The 20,097-nt window shown below is 33.0% G+C and overlaps 1 protein-coding gene across 2 annotated transcripts in view; it reads left to right on the top strand.

Moving 5' to 3' along the window:
* The window catches only part of PARP4 (poly(ADP-ribose) polymerase family member 4), a 117,823-nt gene that overhangs the window by 47,793 nt on the left and 49,933 nt on the right, over positions 1-20,097 (top strand). For both annotated transcript variants that reach the window (XM_031960838.1, XM_031960837.1), the window contains 6 exons: positions 9,313-9,444; positions 9,700-9,786; positions 11,647-11,811; positions 12,503-12,549; positions 13,127-13,205; positions 13,660-13,797. In XM_031960838.1, coding sequence (XP_031816698.1) covers positions 9,313-9,444; positions 9,700-9,786; positions 11,647-11,811; positions 12,503-12,549; positions 13,127-13,205; positions 13,660-13,797 — 648 coding nt within the window. The remainder of the gene's footprint in view (positions 1-9,312; positions 9,445-9,699; positions 9,787-11,646; positions 11,812-12,502; positions 12,550-13,126; positions 13,206-13,659; positions 13,798-20,097) is intronic.

The following is a 20,097-nucleotide window of genomic DNA, read 5'->3' as shown; positions in this document are numbered from 1 at the left end:
CTCTGCAGAGTGAAAGTGGAACACAATGCAGGCTCCTTCCTCACAAGCCAGCAGCAGACTTTGGAGGCAGCTGAATTCATGCTCCCAGCCCACACATAGTAAAGCGCTTGGACAATTAGTCAAAAGGAAATTACAGGGAACTCTTTCCTGGCACTAGGATCAGGACTCTGTTGCATTGCCCATATGTAATTCTAGATCATGGTGTCAGAGAAAAGAGGAGCACTAGCAGGAGCCAGGATACAATACCAAGACAGAAAAGAGTTCTTTTGATTACTCACACACTAAACTCACACACTTTCTTTCTCTAGCGAGTAACTAGAAGATAGGCCAGGGGAGGAGTGACCACATATCTTATTAGATCATACCACCTCGAAAGAACTCAAAATTTGCAAATCATAAGAACTAGATCTGAAAACATTATGTAAAATCTGAAGGTTGGGATAGTGGGCCTTCCACCCTGAAATAAGATCTCAATTTAGCTAAAAGTCAAGAAATAGGCTTAAAAAATGAGCAAACAACAAAGAAAGTTACTTTGGGAAGATTAAAGCACAAACTCAGAAGGACAACACTGTCAAAACAGCTACATGCAAAATGTCAAAAAAATAAAATAAAATAAGTGAATTGGTCTCAGGGCCAAAAGGAATTCTTGGGAGAGATCCAGAAAGATTTATAAAAATCAAAATAGAGGAAATAGAGGAAAAATTGGGAAAAGAAATGAGAGTGATACTAAAAATCATGAAAAGAGAGCCAGTAGTTTTGTTAAGGAGGTTCAAAAGCTTACTGAAAAAAAAAAATAATTCCTTAAAAAACAGAATTGAGCAATTGGAAATGATTTCTTGTGACATAAAGAAATAATAAAACAAAATCAAAAGAATGAAAAATATAAGAAAATATGAAAGATCTCATTGGAAAAAAAATAATCTGTGAAAAAGGGATTTAGGAAAGATAATTTAAGAATTATCGGACCACCAGAAAGTCTTGACCAAAAAAGAAAAAAAAAAGAGCCTAGAAATCATCTTTCAAGAAATTATCAAGAAAAACTGCCCTCATATTTTAGACTAGATAATAAAATGGAAATTGAAAGAATCTACCAATTACCCTTTAAAGGGAAAACTCTCAGACCAAATTCCAGAGCTCCCAAATCAAGGAGAAAATATTGCAAGCAACTCGAAAGAAAGAAATCAAGACTCATGGAACCACAGTTAGGATAATACAAGATTTAGCAGTTTCTATATTAAAGATCAGAGGGCTTAGAAGGTGAAAGTCCAGAGGGCAAAAAAGCTAGCAGTACAACCAAAAATGACATATGTAGCAAAACTGATTATAATTCGGAGGGAAAATGGATAGTCTGTGAAAGAGAGGATTTTTGAACATTCTTGATGAAAAAAACAGAGTGAATAGAAAATCTGATCGTCAAAAGCAAGATTCAAGAGATATATAAAAAGATAAACATAAAAGAAAGGATACAATAGGATTAAATTATTGACATCCCTACATAGGAAGATGTTATTTGTAACTCCTAAGAACTTTATTGTTATTAGGGCAGTTAGAAGGAATATAAATAGGGGCAGCTAAGTGGCTCAGTGGATAGAGCACCAGCCCTGAAGTCAGGACAATCTGAATTCACACCTGGTCTTAAACACATAATGTCCTTGCTATGCGACCCTGGGCAAGTCACTTAACCCCAATTGCCTCAGAAAAAACAAAAGAAGAAGGAATATAAATAGATGACTATAATTGGATAATATCCCAAAAAGTAAAATTAAGGAATTAGAAAGAGATATGTCCTAGGACAAGAGGGAAATCTGCATAAAGAAAAGATGTGAAAGAGCTTTTGCAGTAGAGGGAAAGATAAGGGATTCAGTGCTTGAATATTATTTTCACTGGAATTGATTCAAAGAGAGAATAACATACACATTCATTTGGTTTAGAAATATAACTTACAGGGAAATAGCAGGGGAGGTACTAATAGAGATGAGGGCAGATTGAGGGAGGCAATCAGAAATAGAACATTTTTGAGGAGGGACAGAATGAAAGGACAAAAAGGACAAAGGATGAGGGAAAGTTGGATGAAAGAAAATTTGACTGTGAATGTGAGTGGGACAGACTTATCCATAAAATGGAAGTGGATAGCAAAGTGGATTATATGATTTAGTCATAAAGGGTGATACCATAAATAAATTAGGGAACCATGTAATATTTTGCCAATATTTTGCCTGTCAACCTATGGATAAAGGAAGAATTTATGATCAAAAAAGAGATAGAGAACATTACAGCATATAAATGAAGAATTTTGATTGCATTAAATTTAAAAAGTTTTGCAAAGTCAAATCATTGTAACCAAGATTAGAAGGAAAACAGAAAAAAGAGAGATAAAAAGTTTCTCTGATCAAGTCCTCATTTCTCAAACATTTGTAGAACTGAGTCAAATTAATATAAATAAATAAATAAAAATGAGAGCTATTCCCTATTTGATATATGGTCAAATTAAATGAACAGGCAGTTTTTAGATGAAGAAATCAAAACTAAAAATAGTTCTATGAAAAATTATCTCAAATATTATTGATCAGAGAAGTGCAAGTTAAAACCACCTCACATTTATCAGATTGGCTAATATAATTTTAAAAAGGAAAATGACAAATATTGGAAGGGATATGGGAAAATTGGGACAGTAATACACTATTGGTGGAGTTGTGAACTCCTCCAACCATTCTGGAGAGCAATTTGGAACTGTATCCAAAGGGCAATCAAAAAATACATACTTTTTAACCCAGCAGTACCATTAACAATACTATTAGATCTATATCCCAAAGAGAGTTTTAAAAAGGAAAAGGACTGGGGCAGCTAGTTGGTACAGTAGATAGAATACCAGCCCTGAAGTCAGGAGGACTTGAATTCAAATCTGGCTTCAGCCACTTAACACTTCCTTTCTGTGTAACCCTGGGCAAGTCACTTCAGGAAAAAAAAAGGAAAATGAAAATGACTTATATGTACAAAAATATTTATAGTAGCTCTTTTTGTGGTAGCAAAGAATTAGAAATTGAAGGGATGCTCTTCAATTGTGGTATATGATTGTGTTGGAATACTATTATGCTATAAGAAAGGATGAGCAGGATGCTTTCAAAAAAATCTGGAAAGATTTATATGAACTAATGCAAAGTGAAGTGAGTAGAACCAGAGCAGTATACACAATAACAGCAATATTATACAATGATCAACTACGAATGACTTAGCCATTCACAACAATACATTGTAAGACAATTCCAAAGTACTTATACGGAAAAATGCTATTTACCCCTAGAGAAAGTACTGATGAAGTCTGAATGCAAATTGAAGCACACTTTTTTGTAAACTTTCTTTATTGTTCTTGGGGTTTGTTTGTTTTGTTTTGTTTTGTTTTTTTCACAAGATGACTAATGGAAATATGTTTTGCATGACTTCACCAGTATAATCTATATTAAATTGCTTGGTTGACCAATGAGGGAAGAGATGAAAGAGGAAGAAAGAGAGGATTTGGAATTCAAAAATTTTTTTAAAAGAAAATTTTAAAAATTGTTCTACATATAATTGGAAAAATATTTTAAAAAATAAAAATGTAGATCTTCACAGTTATACTTATTAAATTTTATTTATTTGTTTTGGCCCATCATTCTAGCCTCTAAGGAGCTTTTTGAATCTTGTCATCCACCATATTAGCTACCCTTACTAGCTTTGTGACACTCATACATATTACAAATATACATTCTATTGCTTCATCCTAGTCATTGGCAAAAATATTGAGCTTCACAGGATCAAGCATATTCTAAAGACCTCTCTCCAGGTAGGCATCAACCTATTTATGACTAGCTTTTAATTCAGCTATTGAGCCATTTCTTAGTCTAATAGTACTGTCACCTAGTCCTCATTTTCCCATCTTATCCATAAGACTAGTGTGAGAAACTTTTTGAGTGCTTTACTGAAACCTAAGCATATTATATCTACTTAAATTACTGTTATATTTTGTATTGTTTGGTGTAATGTTCTTGTGGGTTTTCTGGAGGTCTTGGAGCAGCCTTTGTTTCAGTTCAGTTCAGTATTCACCAGGAGAATAGTCAGGTGTTAAAGTCCAAATCCTTTATTATCTCCTTCACAATCTAGTTTCCTTGCCTGGGGCCTGGCTAGCTTTCTTAAAGACCTTCCCAAGTCTGGGGTTCAGTGGAGAAGCTAAGGAGGAGACCCCTGCCACCAAGGTGATGTGAGATGGGATGGATAAATCTGGCTCTGAGTCCCCTGGCTTGTGCTTCAGCCTCCAGCCACCACAAAGGTGGACGACGGAATGAATCTGTCTCTCAGTCCCTCTGAGTCTGTACCAGTCTCTCCCAAAGTGCAGGAAGAAGGAGAGCCACCAGGAGCCTGATCAAAGATGGAATGTCTCTCTGAGTCTGAGGGCTTGTGCTCCACCCTCCAGCCTTCTGTCTTCTCTGGTTCTGACTCTGGCTGAGTTTGTCCCAGCTTATATGCTCTCTTATAATTACATTATCATAGGTGTGAATCTTGTAGAACTATATTAAGTACTAAGAACATGTACTGAACTAGAGAACTCTTAATCACCATGCTAAACTAGATAACCATTGTCTCATCAATTCCATTGACTTAACACCTTGTAAGAATGCTTGTTTTTAAGTACAGAGTTCTGACCCATAACATTTTGGCAGGGGACATGGGCGTAGTTTGTTTTGTATGGTCAAAAAGCAGCAAACTAATGATTATGATATTCATACTATTTAACATCTGATCGATGACCTTTTATCATCAGAGAGGTGTTGGTTATTTTTCACTTTATGTTGTAATCTAATAAGACTTCTGCTCCTAAATTTGGTCCTAAATTAATCATATTTCAATATTTCAGATAGCTATGTTTTTCTTATATGTACTCCCACCATTGATACACATTCAGCACCTCTATAGCCTAATAGGTGACCTTTTGAGAGTTGCCATGCTGAAAAATTGGTGACCAGGCTGGTGATGTATCTTTCTAAACTCAGCTACACTTGACTTCAGATGTCAAACATCTAGACCCTTGCTAGACTCAAAAGTTTTTCCAGCATGGAAGGACTTATGAGTATTTGTGCTCTGCTGTTATCACCTTTAAAAGTCCAGGGTCACCTTCATGTCATAATGAGGCATTGTAAAAATAACTTCAGTAGAGAAAATTATTCATACTTTAAAACAAAACAAAAAGTCTTTTAGTTGAATTTATGGCTGGGCTTCTAGCCCATAAAGTGTCCTTGACCCACAAACAGAAGTCTACATAGTTTTGACTTGATATTTCCTTGTGCATTTTTACTCTGAGCTGGAAATATTTCTTCTTGGAATGAGATCAGTATTTGTATCTTATTAATTTCATGGCCTCTGCCAAGGATATAAGTCTTATTTTTAAATGAAAGGGACTAAGATGCCAAACTTTTTTTCAAGTAGCCTTGCTACTCATTGGATATTAATACAATTTCTATCCTAGCAAAAGTACCTTTTTCAATCATTATTAAAAAACGAAATTATCAAGTAACAAATTGAGGACCACACAGCTGTAATTCTTGACCCTTTTTTTTGAGGTTATAATCAAGCACATAGTAACATGAATACATATGTAAAAGAAATACACAAAATAAGACAACTATATCAAATCCACTTGTGAATGGTTAGCAAAGCAGATGTGTTATATACAAATCAAGGATAAGTACTTTTTTGTAAGAATACAATATAAAGATGAGTATCAGGAAAAGCAACATGAGTGTACCAAATGTAGGAAGTAGTACTACTGGAAGTAGTGTAATCTGGAAGTTGGGTAATCATAGCATATAGCACAATAATATTATATTACATTCATCTGCCATAATTTGTTTACCAATTTCCAAGTCAGAATTTGGGCATATCCTTTCTTTTTTTTCCCTGAGGCAATTGGGGTTAAGTAACTTGCTCAGGGTCACATATAGCCAGGAAGTGTTAAGTGTCTGAGGCCAGGTTTGAACTCAGGTCCTACTGACTTCAGGGCTGGTGCTTTATCCACTGCACCACCCAGCTGCCCCCCTGGGCATATCTTTTTAATCCATCAGTCAATAAATATTTACTTAGCACCTATTATGAGTTAAGTGTTAGAGATACAGAAAAAGTCAAAAGATAGTTCCTGCTTTCCTTCCAGTACTTTGCTACTACAGAAAATTCTTCTAGAAATATTTTTATGTATGTGGCTCACCTCATATTCGAGTTTTTTGTTTTATATATGCCAACCGATGGTATCAAGGCAGCTAAGTGGCATACTGAATAGAATGCTGGGCCAGGAATCAGGAGTTCAAATTTGACTTCAGACACTTATTATATGTAATCTAGGCAAGTTACTTAACCCTGTTTGCCTCAGTTTCATATGTAAAATGTGGTATAAAAGGGAATAGGAGGGGCAGCTAGGTGGCACAGTGGATAGAGTACCAGCCCTGGAATCAGGATGACCTGTGTTCAAATCTGATCTCAGACACTTAACACTTCCTGGCTTTGTGACCCTGGGCAAGTCACTTAATCCCAAATGCTTCAGAAAAAAAGAAAAGAAAAGAAAAGAAAAAAGAAAAAGAAAGAATATATAAAATTATTTATAGTGTCTCTATACCACTGGTGGCAAAGAATTGGAAATTGAGAGGTTACTCATCAATTGAGAAATGACTGAATAAGTTGTGGTATATAAATGTAATGGAATATTATTGTGCTGAAAAAATGATGAGCAGGCAGATTTCAGAAAAACCTGGAAAGACTTATATGAACTGATGCAAAGTGAAATAAGCAAAACTAGGAGACAATTGTACAAGATAGCAGCTATGTTGTATGATGATCAACTATGAATGCCTTTGCTATTCTCAGCAATGCAAGGATCTAGGACAATTCCAAAGATCTTATTAGGAAAATTATTTTTCACATCCAAAGAACTGATAGAGTCTAAATGCAATCAAAACCTATTAGTTTCACTTAATTAATTTTTTAAAATCATCTCATTGTTGAAAAGAGCCATGTCCACATGATTATACTTATATAATCTGTGTCAAATTACTTATTGTCTTAGGGAGAGGGAAGTGAGAAAGAAAGGGAGAAAATTTGGAACTCAAAATTTTTAAATGGATGTTAAAATTTGCCTTTACATGTTCTTAAAAATAAAATACTATTAAAAAAGATAAAAAGGAGGGGGAAAAAACTTCCCTCTCATATTCTTTGACTTTTATAAGTTTCCAAGGAACCATGGCAGTTCAGCCATGACATCTACCTGTTCATTCTGTACTCTTAATGTAGTTTGTGCAGACTTGGTAACTAGAACTCATTAATGAAACCCAGATGTACTCTTATCATCTCATATGTTTTGATATTTGATGCTTTAGTCCAGGATTTTTCAAACCATAGTATGAGGAATCCTATAATTCTATCTTTTAGAGTTCCATAGGAGGTATTTTACAATACTTCTTAATAGAGTTAGAATTATGGATATAAAAAAAATTCACTATACTGCTATGTGGTTTTGGGTTTCCTCAATGAAATTACATATCCAATAAAAAAAATACTGTTTATTTCCACAATAACTAGATTATGAGCAACAATAATATGAAATAAGAATTTTATTACAATTCCGCACTTGTTTATTATAAAAGCTCACTTGTGTTATCCTTTTTTGTTATGACTAATATTTTAACGCTTTACTTCCCCTTAATGGAGATATTTTACTATAAAGAATATAAAATTTTCCTCCTCATCATTTGTCATATATTTGATATATGTACATATAAATTTGGTAATTACAAATTTAATGTTTAAAGTTTTCTTGCTTTAAAAAAATAATTTCTATGACTTAAATCTTTAAAAAATGCCTTGAAAAATAGATAGCAGTTCTAGATTCATTAACATTATATAGAACTTCAAATTAAGATGAAAACATGTATAGGATTTAAAATATATATATGATATATAAAAGTAAAAAGTGAACATAAAAATATATAGGATGGTAGAAATTCAAGTTAGAACCTTAAAGCTCATCTAATCTAAGGCTATTATTTTTTAGATATATGAATTGACTTAACCAGTTCACACCAATTCTAGCAAGTGCCAGAACTGGGCCCAGAATCCTCAGTCTCCTTTATAATCCTTTTTTGTAAGTTAAAAAAAATGTCAAACTTTAGTTTTTAATTTTCACTGTCATTTTTAAATCTTTCCCACCACTTCTATATTTAACTCCCCCTTGTGACAAAGAAAATCAAGCTAAGCATGGCAGTAACACACCTCTAATTCCTGCTACTAAGCCTAGGAAATCACTTGAGTTCAGGAGTTCTTAGTTGTTTTTTGTTTTTGTTTTTTAGCTAAAGCTTTTTATTTACAAAACATATGCATGGATAATTTTTCAACATTTACCCTTGTGAAACCTTCTGTTCCAAATTTTCCCCTCCTTCCTCCTACCCTCTTCCCTAGATAGTAGATAGTCCAGTACATATTAAATGTTAACATACATTAAATCATATATATATATATATATACATATTTATACAATTATTTTGCTGCACAAGAAAAATCAGATCAAGAAGGAAAAAAAACCTGAGAAAGAAAACAAAATGCAAGCAAACCACAACAGAAAGAGTGAGAATGCTATGTTGTGGTCAGCTCCCACAGTTTTCTCCCTGGGTGTAGATGGCTCTCATCATCACTGAACAAGTAGAACTGGTTTGAATTCTCTCATTGTTGAAGATAGTCACGGCCATCAGAATTGATCATTGTATAGTCTTGTTTTTTCCATGTATAATGAAGGAGTTTTTAGTTGTAATAGAGCTAAAGTCAATTATGTGTTTGTATTAAGTCCGACATCAATATGGTGGTGATAGAGTACTGACCTACCATGAAAGAGTGAAACTAGCTCAAGTCAGAAAGAAAGCAGGGCAAATCTTCCCTGTTAATCAGCAGTGGGGTCAGGATGATCAGAGAACACTGCACTTGCAGCAACTATAAAGTTCTAGCAAAGGTTTTTTGTTTTTTGTTTTTTGTTTTTTTTTTAACATTGTATTAGCTTTATGAGAATAAACCATGCTTTTGTCAGGTAAGCACCAACTCCTTAAAGTTAAAACAGACTGCATTTTTGTATGTGGTTTGGGTTCTGCATTATGACTGTAGGCACTTATGAGAAAACTAAGGCACTTATTAGAACTAACACCTGCACAATTTAACCCCCCAAATATGCACAGTTTGTGTTGGCCACTTTTCAAAAAAATAAATTTTAAAAGCACTTCATTAACAAAATGGCTCTTGTTCTATTTCTAGATAATTGTTTTTCAAGCATATAACAATAAGAGTGATCTGCCTATTGAAACAAAATATGTCTTTCCCTTGGATGACAAAGCAGCAGTGTGTGGGTTTGAAGCTTTCATCAATGGCAAGCATATAATAGCAGAGGTAAAGAATAATGAATTACACTCACTTGTTTTGCTTTCTCTGCAGACACACCTTTTTTTATTTATGCAGTGTAATGGGTTTCTGAGTAGTGATTTTATACATATTGGCTTGCTTTTCAAATTTACATTCATTTCAGATTCTATTCATTTCTGAAATAAACATTTCTAATATTTGAGTTTGAACAATTAATTCTTCTACATGAAATAAGGAAGTTACCATATTTGTCATAACTTTTTAAAATTATTTTTTTCTTAGGTCAAGGAAAAGGAAGAAGCCCATCAGGAGTACAGAGAAGCCATCAGTCAAGGCCATGGAGCTTACTTGATGGATCAAGATAGTCCTGTATGGCATGCTATTAATTTGTTAGGTTGCCATGTTAATCAAAAATGCAAAAAAAAATTAAATCCTTTAAAATATATAATACCTACTATAAAGTAAAAATTTAAAATATTTAGATTGAAAAACTCTTATTTTCTGTTATCAGAGAGAAACTTCGCCTAAGAATTTAGCATTTCCAGTGCCCTTTTGTCATGTTATCTGCAGCTCTGTACTAAATAACAAATGTAGTCTGTGACTATAATGAATTCCTTCTTATCTTACATGATTTAATATTATTTTGGGTTTAAACCCCATCAACTTTCCAAAAGAATGAGAAGGGAGTTATAAGATAATATCTATCAAATTGTTGTTTTTGGAATACTAAATTAAAAATAAGAGAAATGTGTTTTTGTTACATAGACCAGGACTTTTTTTAACTTTTCCCACTTGTGACCCCTTTTCGTCCTAGAAATTGTTATGTGACCCTGGTTATATAAATATATAAAATATATTTTAAATACAGATAAATACAGATCAAAATTTACTAATAACCACAATTTCACAACCCCCACATTCAGTTATAAGTTCCCATATGGGGTCTTAAATCATAGTTTAAGATGTTAGGATATAGACAATGTTACTTAATAACTAAGTTTCTAGTGTTGATTGAAATCAATATGACAACTCCATCCTTATGTCCACTGATGTGACTTTGTGAATGAATGGATGAAAAAAAAACAGAAAATTTGAGTTCAGAAAAAGTAATTTTTTTATAGTCAAGTTTCTGAAAGATAGTAAATAATGGAAAGAGGATTGACATTGTAGTCAGAAAGACCTGTGTTCAGAAGCCACTTCTGACACACATTTCTTCTAGGAGCCCATGGAAAAGGTCTTCACCTCTCAGCACTCTATGTTGAGCCACAAAGACAATGGTTGGCAGATGAGTTTTCCATTTCCCTCTCTTAAGGTCTACTATGGAATACTTTAAATTGCCCAGTGAAATCACTAGTCTGGACCAAGAGTCTCTGATAAACAGATGATGATAAAGCCAAACAAGATTGTTAGAGAGATTGTGAGGGAATCAGAATCTTTATAATTGTTGTCCCAAACTGCCATATTTTGGGGTAGTTAATTATTCTGAGATGGCAAAAGACATGGTAACTGGAAGCACAAAATAATTATAATCCGTGGCTACAAAGAATGAAATTCAATAAATTTTTACTTCCTGAGCAGAGTTCTCAACTGCAATACAATTTGGGGGAGGTGAATCTTTATCCAGAGGAAAAGAAAGATTAATGTTATTGGACAGCAGGAATATATTTTCATCAGGCTTCACAACTAGAACAAGATTGTCCAATGGTTGATCGGAAACCTTGAGTGTGAAGATTCTCTGTAGATTCTCTGTAGCAGAAAAATACAGTAAGTGAGTTCACTAACAGTCAGAACAAGGTCTTGATCTAGGTTAAAATAAGGATTAATATAGCCATTTGGTAGAGAAGTTTTGGCAGGTCCTACTAAGCTGGAAATACTTCATATAGGGGCACAGAGATTAATAATCTTTGTGTTAGCTAAGAGTCATCTTGTCTAAATTCAGAAAAACTTACTTATACACTACATTGGAGGTGATGAATTTTTTGGCTACAATAATTCCCTTACCAAGGTAAAGAAGAATCAAAGTTTAAATTAGTGAAGAAGCGCTAACCTCTGCAAAATTTTGAATTTTCAAAATAAGCTTAAATACTGTCCCCATTTTCCTAGGAAGTGTTTTCCAAAGCTATATATGATGTCTTAATTGTTTGAATTGATTATTAATGTAGAACATTATTAAATAATGAATTTGGATTAGGTCTTTGGTTTGCAAAGTGAATTATGTTTCCATTTCAGGGTGTCTTTACTGTGAGTATTGGAAACTTACCACCACAGGCCAAAGTTCTTATCAAAATTACCTATATTACTGAGCTCAGTTTTCATCATGGATGTGCCAACTTCTTCATGCCTGCTACTGTAGCACCGTGGCAACAGGACAAAGCTTTAAATGAAAACTTGCAGGTTTGTATATTTAACATTACATTTTAAGTGATATTTTCTTTGAAGTTATAGTTCTTAAATTAATTATCAAAAGGAATCTAATGTCCTTGATATAAATAGGTAATATTTCCTAAAGATAACAGAACTTAGTATACATGTCAGTTAGAAAAATGAGAAAAAATTATTTTCATTTGCCCTTTTTGAATATCAGTAGCAATTAGAGGCAATTAGGATGGCACAGCAGAGAGAACATCAGGCCTGGAGTCAGGTGGACCTGATTTCAAATCCCTGCCTAAGGGATATAAACTATTTAATAGTTTTGTGACTCTAGGCAAGTCACTTAACTTGTGTTCCTCAGTTTCTTTATCTGTAAAATAGAGTGAATAATAGCATCCACCTCCCAGAGTTATGGTGAGATCAAGTGAGATAATAATTGTAAAGTGTTTGGTAAGCTGTATGCAAATGTTAACTGTTGTTATTTCATTAACCTTTCTGAGTACTATTACTCAAAAATTAGTTTTATAGTGACTTTTATTCCACAAGAGGAAAATGCATGATATTTACAGATGTGCAAAGTTGCAAACTTATAGCATTATTCATGTTGCTAGCTGTTTACTTGATGTGACAATGACCTACCATTTTTTTATATCCTAGTCATTGTATTCGGCGTACCCTGAAAATGGATATATGATTATATTTTTATTTTTGACAGGATGCAGTAGAGAAAGTTTATATTAAGGAAGTAGGAGTGCATCAGCAGTAAGTACCTAAAATATAAAGTCTTAATTTTTCAGTGACTGAATTTAGTGGACATTAATTTCATATTTTAAAGTTCCTTTTGAAATATACTGTATTTAATAGAAGGAAGAATGTCATAGAAACAAAGAGCTTCAAAATGTTCTGGCAAAATTTTAAGGGAGAGAAAATATTTTCAGATGGAGGGAATCATAATTTTCTGTAAAGGAGATACAGTTTAGCTGATTAGGCTTCTGACAGAGTAATGAAAAGAGTATACAATCTGAACTTGGGAGAGAGCTTACACAAATTTATAGAGGGTGTGATCAATCTAGAAACATTTATTAAACACTTATTAGGTGCTAAGTACTGTGTCTTTAGTGATACAAAAACAAAAATGAAATAATCCCTTCCTTAAGAAACTTACAGTCAATAGAGGAGACAACTGCACATATCAATATATTCAGAATAAATACAAGGTAATTTGAGGAGCACAAGTAGCTAGCATATAGCAACTTGTATTTGAAATATAGCATATGTGAAGGAAAGCAATGTATCTCTGTCTATTAAATTGAAATCCTTTTTTCTTTATATTTAATAGATTCTCCTTAAATATATCAATTGAGATGCCACATTTAATTGAGCTAATTAGCAGTGACACACACCAGCTCAAAATAAAGGTATGTAAGTCTTTAAAAAACTTTATTATCTATATTTAAATTAATTTCATACTTGTAAAAATATCTTATCAATGCTGTCATCAGTGAGGCTCATTTGTAAGATTTTTTAAATTGTAAAATTTATAAGATCTTTAAAGTGTGACTATCAGTTATATTCTGAACCAGATTAATCTATATAACTAATGACTTAAGTAGAAGTGTTATTCTTTTACTTTGGTTTGGCTTTGTAGAGAGATACAAATTTAGAATTTTGTGAAATACCTGAAAATGACTGAAATGAAAGTTTTACCCTAAGAATTCAGAGTTTTCAAGTGATCAGAAACACATAACTTTAGGATTAATTTTTTTGCTCTCCTTTAAACTATCCTTTGAAAATGATTTTATACTACAGTGAGTGACAAAATGGACATATTCAATTAAATCAAATGTTATTATATTTTTCTTTTGTGTATAGAAAACAGACTGCAAAGCTGTAATCAGTACTTTGGATAACAGTACCTTAGACAGCAAAGGCTTCTCTCTCCAGATCCACATAGGAGAGGTTTACCTCCCAAGAATGTGGGTTGAAAAGCACCCAAACAAGGAAAGTGAGGTAAATCTCTTTTTATTTGAAAAAAATATATATCTTCCAAAGTAACTGTTTTAAAAAAACACTTTGGAAAAAAAATGACTATATACATTCCAGTTTCATTTGAATCCATTGTCATTTTTCACTGCGACAGATCCATCAACTACAAAAAGTGACAATTGTGTTTGCTGAACAATATTTTGAATATTTATTGTATGGTTTTGTATAACAGATTAAATTCCCCCTGCAATACTTCTTGTTTCTCTTTCCATTGATCCTTACCCAAATACGGCCCACCATATTTCCATTTCAAATTTATGATTTCCATATTGGTATGATGTTATTGTTATAATGTGTTATTCTACTTTGCCTTTAGTCCCATCTGGCCTTTCTTTTTTTCAAATAATTTTTAATTTTTTTTAGAATTTTTATTATACCTTCTTTTTCAGAATAAGTTTTTATTTATAACTTTTGGCTTTTTTCATTACCAGTATTTCTCCTAATGTCCCACTTCTTTGCACTTCCAGATAATTATACTATATAACAAATATTTAATCCATTCCTTTCAAATAAGGCAAATCTGTCTTTTTGTTTCTGCTTCTTTATTTAAATAGCTAAATTGTTTGGTTCTCTCTGTGTGTCTCATTTCTCTCTCTGCCTCTGTTTCTCTCTCTTTCTGTATATACACATACTATGCACATACACACACACATACACATACACACACCTGCCATGGCTCTATTGTTCTAGAATTATTGACAACATTTTGCCTCTCCTTTGATCCTTGAGATTGACACCTGTAATAAAGGATACAAGTTTCTCTGCCAGCAAGCCCTAAAACTAGCTGAAGCAAATGGTGTAGAACATTGGGGTTGCTGGCCCTCAGTAATTCTTATCACAGGATTCTTATTTGTATCAAATTTCTGCTTCTCAATTTTCTAACCTGTTGAAATATTTTGAATCTTTTTTCTGTCCCCTATTGTTGGCTATATCTTTAGGTTTTGTATTATCTGCAAAATCTGTATTCATCCTGCTGGTCATTTCTTACAGAACAATAACATTCCATAACATTCATATACCACAGTTTACTCAACCATTCTCCAATTGATGGACATCCATTCATAAATATTTGCTGCTTGTGATTGACAAATCATTGACAGGAATCTGAGGCAAGCACTGAGCTTTGTGGTCTCCCCCTAGAGGCCTTTATCTAGACTGACAATGATGTAGGAATTAACATTCTTTGGGTGTAACTGTTAAAATACATCTTACTATCTTATATCAATTTTACCATCTAACCCACAAAGATAACATGGGAGATTTGTGTCAGGTGATTATTAAAAAATCTTTTAAAATTTAAAAGTATTTATTTATTTGACAAATGATTTTTTAAAAAATAAAATACAACATATCTGTGACATTCTTCTAATTTAGTAAGCCTATAAAATAGAAGAATATTAGGGACTTCTCACCATATGTAGAGTAATTATAGCCTAATCATATATTAGCTATGCCTAACTCTTTTGATTTTAGTATTGACCCTCTTTGAAGAAAGAGAGGGAAAAAATTAGGTATGAGGAATGAAGTCAAAAGACCTAGATTCATCTCCCAGATCTTCTCTTTATTCCATATATGATCAGAAGCAAGATATTAAAAATTCTGAGTTTTAATTACCTCATCTATAAAATGAGCACATTAGACTGGATGGCTTCCAAGGTGCCTTCCCATCTTTAATTTATCTTCATATAAAGGGGCTCACTTAATTTCTGTGATAGAACACATTTTAATTTTGGATCCAGATAGTGTCTCTGCCATTAAATATGTATCTCTGAGTATCAGTTTGCTTCCAGAATGTCAGGGAATTCTTAGCTCCTTGAAAGCAGGAACTTGGTTTTTGTCTTTATATTTCCAATACCTATCACAGTTTTGCAAGTGGTAAGCATTTAATAAATATATGTTCTTCTGGATTTAATCAAATTCTATTATTTTGTAATATGAAAGGTTTGGATTTACTTTTAAGTCTCATTTTTCTTAAACTATAAAAGATGAGGTGATTGATTAGATAGATCCTCTTCAGTTCTGAATTCTATAACTAATTCCTCTGACTCAATGATTTCTAAAATACTTTCTAGTTCTGAAATTCATTATGATTATGGGGGACTCTTAATCTTGAAGGAAAAATTGCAAAGGATTCCTTTTTTGGGTTTTTTTTTTTGTTATTTAACATATTAGACAGTTGTCCCTTATTCTTCAAGATATCAAAGAACTGTCATAGTGCTTAAGTAAATGACTAGGTTTTAAAACAAGATGGGAACTTAATAGACCATCTCACTGAACTTCCTTACTTATTTTTTTTAAGTTTTATTGATAACTTTTGTTTTCAGATCATAGTAATTTCTGTAGATATCTACTCTATGAGTCTTCTTTTGTAGCAAAGAAAATCAGTTCAGTAATAATACCACTGTACATAGCAACCATGTGTGGCAGAAAATGCCACATTCCCCATCCACACTTTCACATTTCTTCTAGGAAAAGGAGTCTGGTTTCTATATATCTCTTCTTGTAAGCCAGGACAGGACATTGTAGTTACATAGCACTTGGCTTCTTTTTATTTATAATATTGGTCATTATGTCTATTTTTTCCTGGTTCTACTTGCTTTCCTCTGCCACAATTTGTGTATTTTCCCAGGTTTTCTGTGAATTATTCAACATTTCTTATAGCACACTAAAATTCCATTATTTATCAATCCATCAACAAGCATTTGTTAAACATTTTCTAAACATTTGTTAGACATTTACCATTTTTTTTTTTTTAGGGTTGAATTTTACCTTTTTCATTTACTATTTTTCTTTTTTTTTCCCCTTTTTTAAAAAAATTAATTAATTTATTTTTTATTATAACTTTTTATTGACAGAACCCATGCCAGGGTAATTTTTTTACAACATTATCCCTTGCACTCACTTCTGTTCCGACTTTTCCCCTCCCTCCTTTCACCCCCCCACCCACCCAGATGGCAAGCAGTCCTATACAAGTTAAATATGTCACAGTGTATCCTACATACAATATATGTGTGCAGAATCGAACAGTTCTCTTGTTGCACAGGAAGAATTGGATTCAGAAGGTAAAAATAACTCGGGAAGAAAAACAAAAATGCAAGCAGTTTACATTCATTTCCCAGTATTCTTTCTTTGGGTGTAGCTGCTTCTGTCCATTCTTAATCAATTGAAATTGAGTTAGATCTCTTTGTTGAAGAAATCCACTTCCATCAGAATATATCCTCATACAGTGTCGTTGTTGAGGTATATAATGATCTCCTGGTATATAAAGGTATATAAAGCTCATTTCATTCAGCATCAGTTCATGTAAGTCTCTCCAAGCCTCTCTGTATTCATCCTGCTGGTCATTTCTTATGGAACAATAATATTCCATAATATTCATATACCACAGTTTACTCAACCATTCTCCAATTGATGGGCATCCATTCATTTTCCAGTTTCTAGCTACTACAAAAAGGGCTGCCACAAACATTTTGGCACACACAGGTCCCTTTCCCTTCTTTAGTATCTCCTTGGGGTATAAGCCCAGTAGAAACACTGCTGGATCAAAGAGTATGCACAGTTTGATAACTTTTTGAGCATAGTTCCGAACTACTCTCCAAAATGGTTGGATGTATTCACAATTCCACCAACAATGTATCAGTGTCCCAGTTTTCCCACATCCCCTCCAACAATCATCATTATCTTTTCCTGTCATCTTAGCCAATCTGACAGGTGTGTAGTGGTATCTCAGAGTTGTCTTAATTTGCATTTCTCTGATTAATAATGATTTGGAGCATATTTTCATATGGCTAGAAATAGTTTCAATTTCTTCGCCTGAGAATTGTCTATTCATATCCTTTGACCATTTATCAGTAGGAGAATGGCTTGATTTCTTATAAATTAGAGTCAATTCTCTATATATTTTGGAAATGAGGCCTTTATCAGAACCTTTGACTATAAAAATGTTTTCCCAGTTTATTGTTTCCATTCTAATCTTGTCTGCATTAGTTTTGTTTGTACAAAAACTTTTCAATTTGATATAATCAAAATTTTCTATTTTGTAGTCAATAGTGATCTCTAGTTTTTCTTTGGTCATAATTTCCTTTCTCTTCCACAGGTCTGAGAGGTAAACTATCCTATGCTCTTCTAATTCATTTATAATCTCATTCTTTATGTCTAGGTCATGAACCCATTTTGACCTTATCTTGGTGTACGGTGTTAAGTGTGGATCAATGCCTAGTTTCTGCCATACTAATTTCCAATTTCCCCAGCAATTTTTGTCAAATAATGCGTTCTTATCCCAAAAACTGGGGTCTTTGGGTTTGTCAGACACTAGATTGTTAAAGTTATTGGCTGTTTTATCCTTTGAACCTAACCTATTCCATTGATCAACTAGTCTATTTCTTAGCCAATACCAGATGGTTTTGGTAACTGCTGCTTTATGATATAATTTTAGATCTGGTACAGCTAGGCCACCTTCATTTGATTTTTTTTTCATTAATTCCCTTGAAATTCTTGACCTTTTGTTTTTCCATATGAACTTTGTTGTTATTTTTTCTAGGTCATTAAAATAGTTTTTGGGGAGTCTGATTGGTATAGCGCTAAATAAATAGATTGGTTTAGGTAGTATTGTCATCTTTATTATATTTGCTCGTCCAATCCAAGAGCTTTTAATATTTTTCCACTTGGTTAGATCAGGCTTAATTTGTGTGGAAAGTGTTTTGTAGTTTTGCTCATAAAGTTTCTGATTTTCCCTTGAAATGCCTCTTATTTTAAATTTATTTAAATTAAATTTAAATTTAATTTATTTATTATTTATTATATTATTATATATATTATATTATTATTATATGTTATATTATATTATTCTCAGTGTTATTCTCAATTATTCTCAGTTATTATTCTCTCTATATATATTATATTATATATTAATATATAATATATATATAATATTATATTCACTGAGAAGAGGGTCTTTTCACAACAGGTAGGAGTCTTGGTAGGCAGCTTTGCCAAGAAGAGAGCTTCATTGGTGAAGCTAATTCCTACTTCAGATTTCTGCAAAGATTTAGAGTTCAGAATGGTCATTTTATTGGCAGTCTCAAGGTAGGGCTTCCATTGAATGAGATTCCTTCAATTTCTTCACTGCCCCCAGGCCTAGATTTCCAGTTGAATGAGACCACTTAAGTTCGAGCTACTGGGAATGGTCCTGGGCTAATCCACTCAATAGAAATATCAGGTCCAGATCTATATATATATTTTACATATATATGTATATATAATTATAATATAATTTTTTAAATCAATTTTCATGGGTCAATAAGAGAATAAATATTATAATGAAAGGTGGGCTGTATTAAAATGAGGGTTTGGGGGTATGTGACCTATATTGTCCATATCTTGACTAATCAATTTCCTTATCACCTGTCTGACAAAAGGGAGAATCTACATTTTTCCCAGACTTGTCTGAGCAAATACTGAGTAGGGTATACACCTAGGAGCCCAAACTTAAGAGCTTCTCTTAATTGTCTTTTTAGATCTCTGCCACTGGTTGATTTCTGGATGAGGAAGTAGAAAAGGGGAAAAACCTTGGTCTTGATTCAATAATTAATTATTAAATATTAGATAAATAATTAATTTCTTACATTGTTGTTGCATAAATTGTTCTCCTGGTTTTGGTCACCTCACTCTGCTATTTTACTGTGTAATCCTATTCCCTTTTTATGTTGCTCAGCTTAATTTTGTCTTCTTCATTTTGGAACTTAAAACTAGAATTCTTTTGGTCTTTTAAAATTAAATTTTATTACTCAACTAGCAATTCTTCAATTAGCAAAGTAAAAATTATTTTCATTTTTTGAATAAAAGACCAATTGAAAGTCATAACTTTATAGATTTTCTGGATAATTAGTCTATTTATTAATTAAGCTAGCTGGCAGTCAATAAATTGATGGTCAGTAGTTTCTCTAGGTAACCAAACACAAACTGATGGAAACATTGAATGACTTAAATGCCTTTGTAAAAAGGAATGCTTCTGACAAGTGGAAATCAACCCCTTTTGGGGACATTTAATGAAAATGCAGGGTAGGAGTCTTCAGCTCCTCCTGCTGAGAACATTGGTTCATCATGAGACTCACCTGCCTCCAACAATCTGGTCAGAGAAATTTATCTCCATTCAGATCACTCTAATTGGTTTTCTCTTTCATGAGTTGGATCACCCTAAAGTCTAATGGAGGGGTCCAAGGTCAGAATCCCATTTCCTCCGGGGTAAGAACTCTTCTCCAATTA

The sequence above is a fragment of the Sarcophilus harrisii genome, chromosome 3 (genome assembly GCF_902635505.1).
Source record: "Sarcophilus harrisii chromosome 3, mSarHar1.11, whole genome shotgun sequence".
Lineage (NCBI taxonomy): Eukaryota > Metazoa > Chordata > Mammalia > Dasyuromorphia > Dasyuridae > Sarcophilus > Sarcophilus harrisii.
This window is presented reverse-complemented; position numbering and strand designations above follow the sequence as displayed.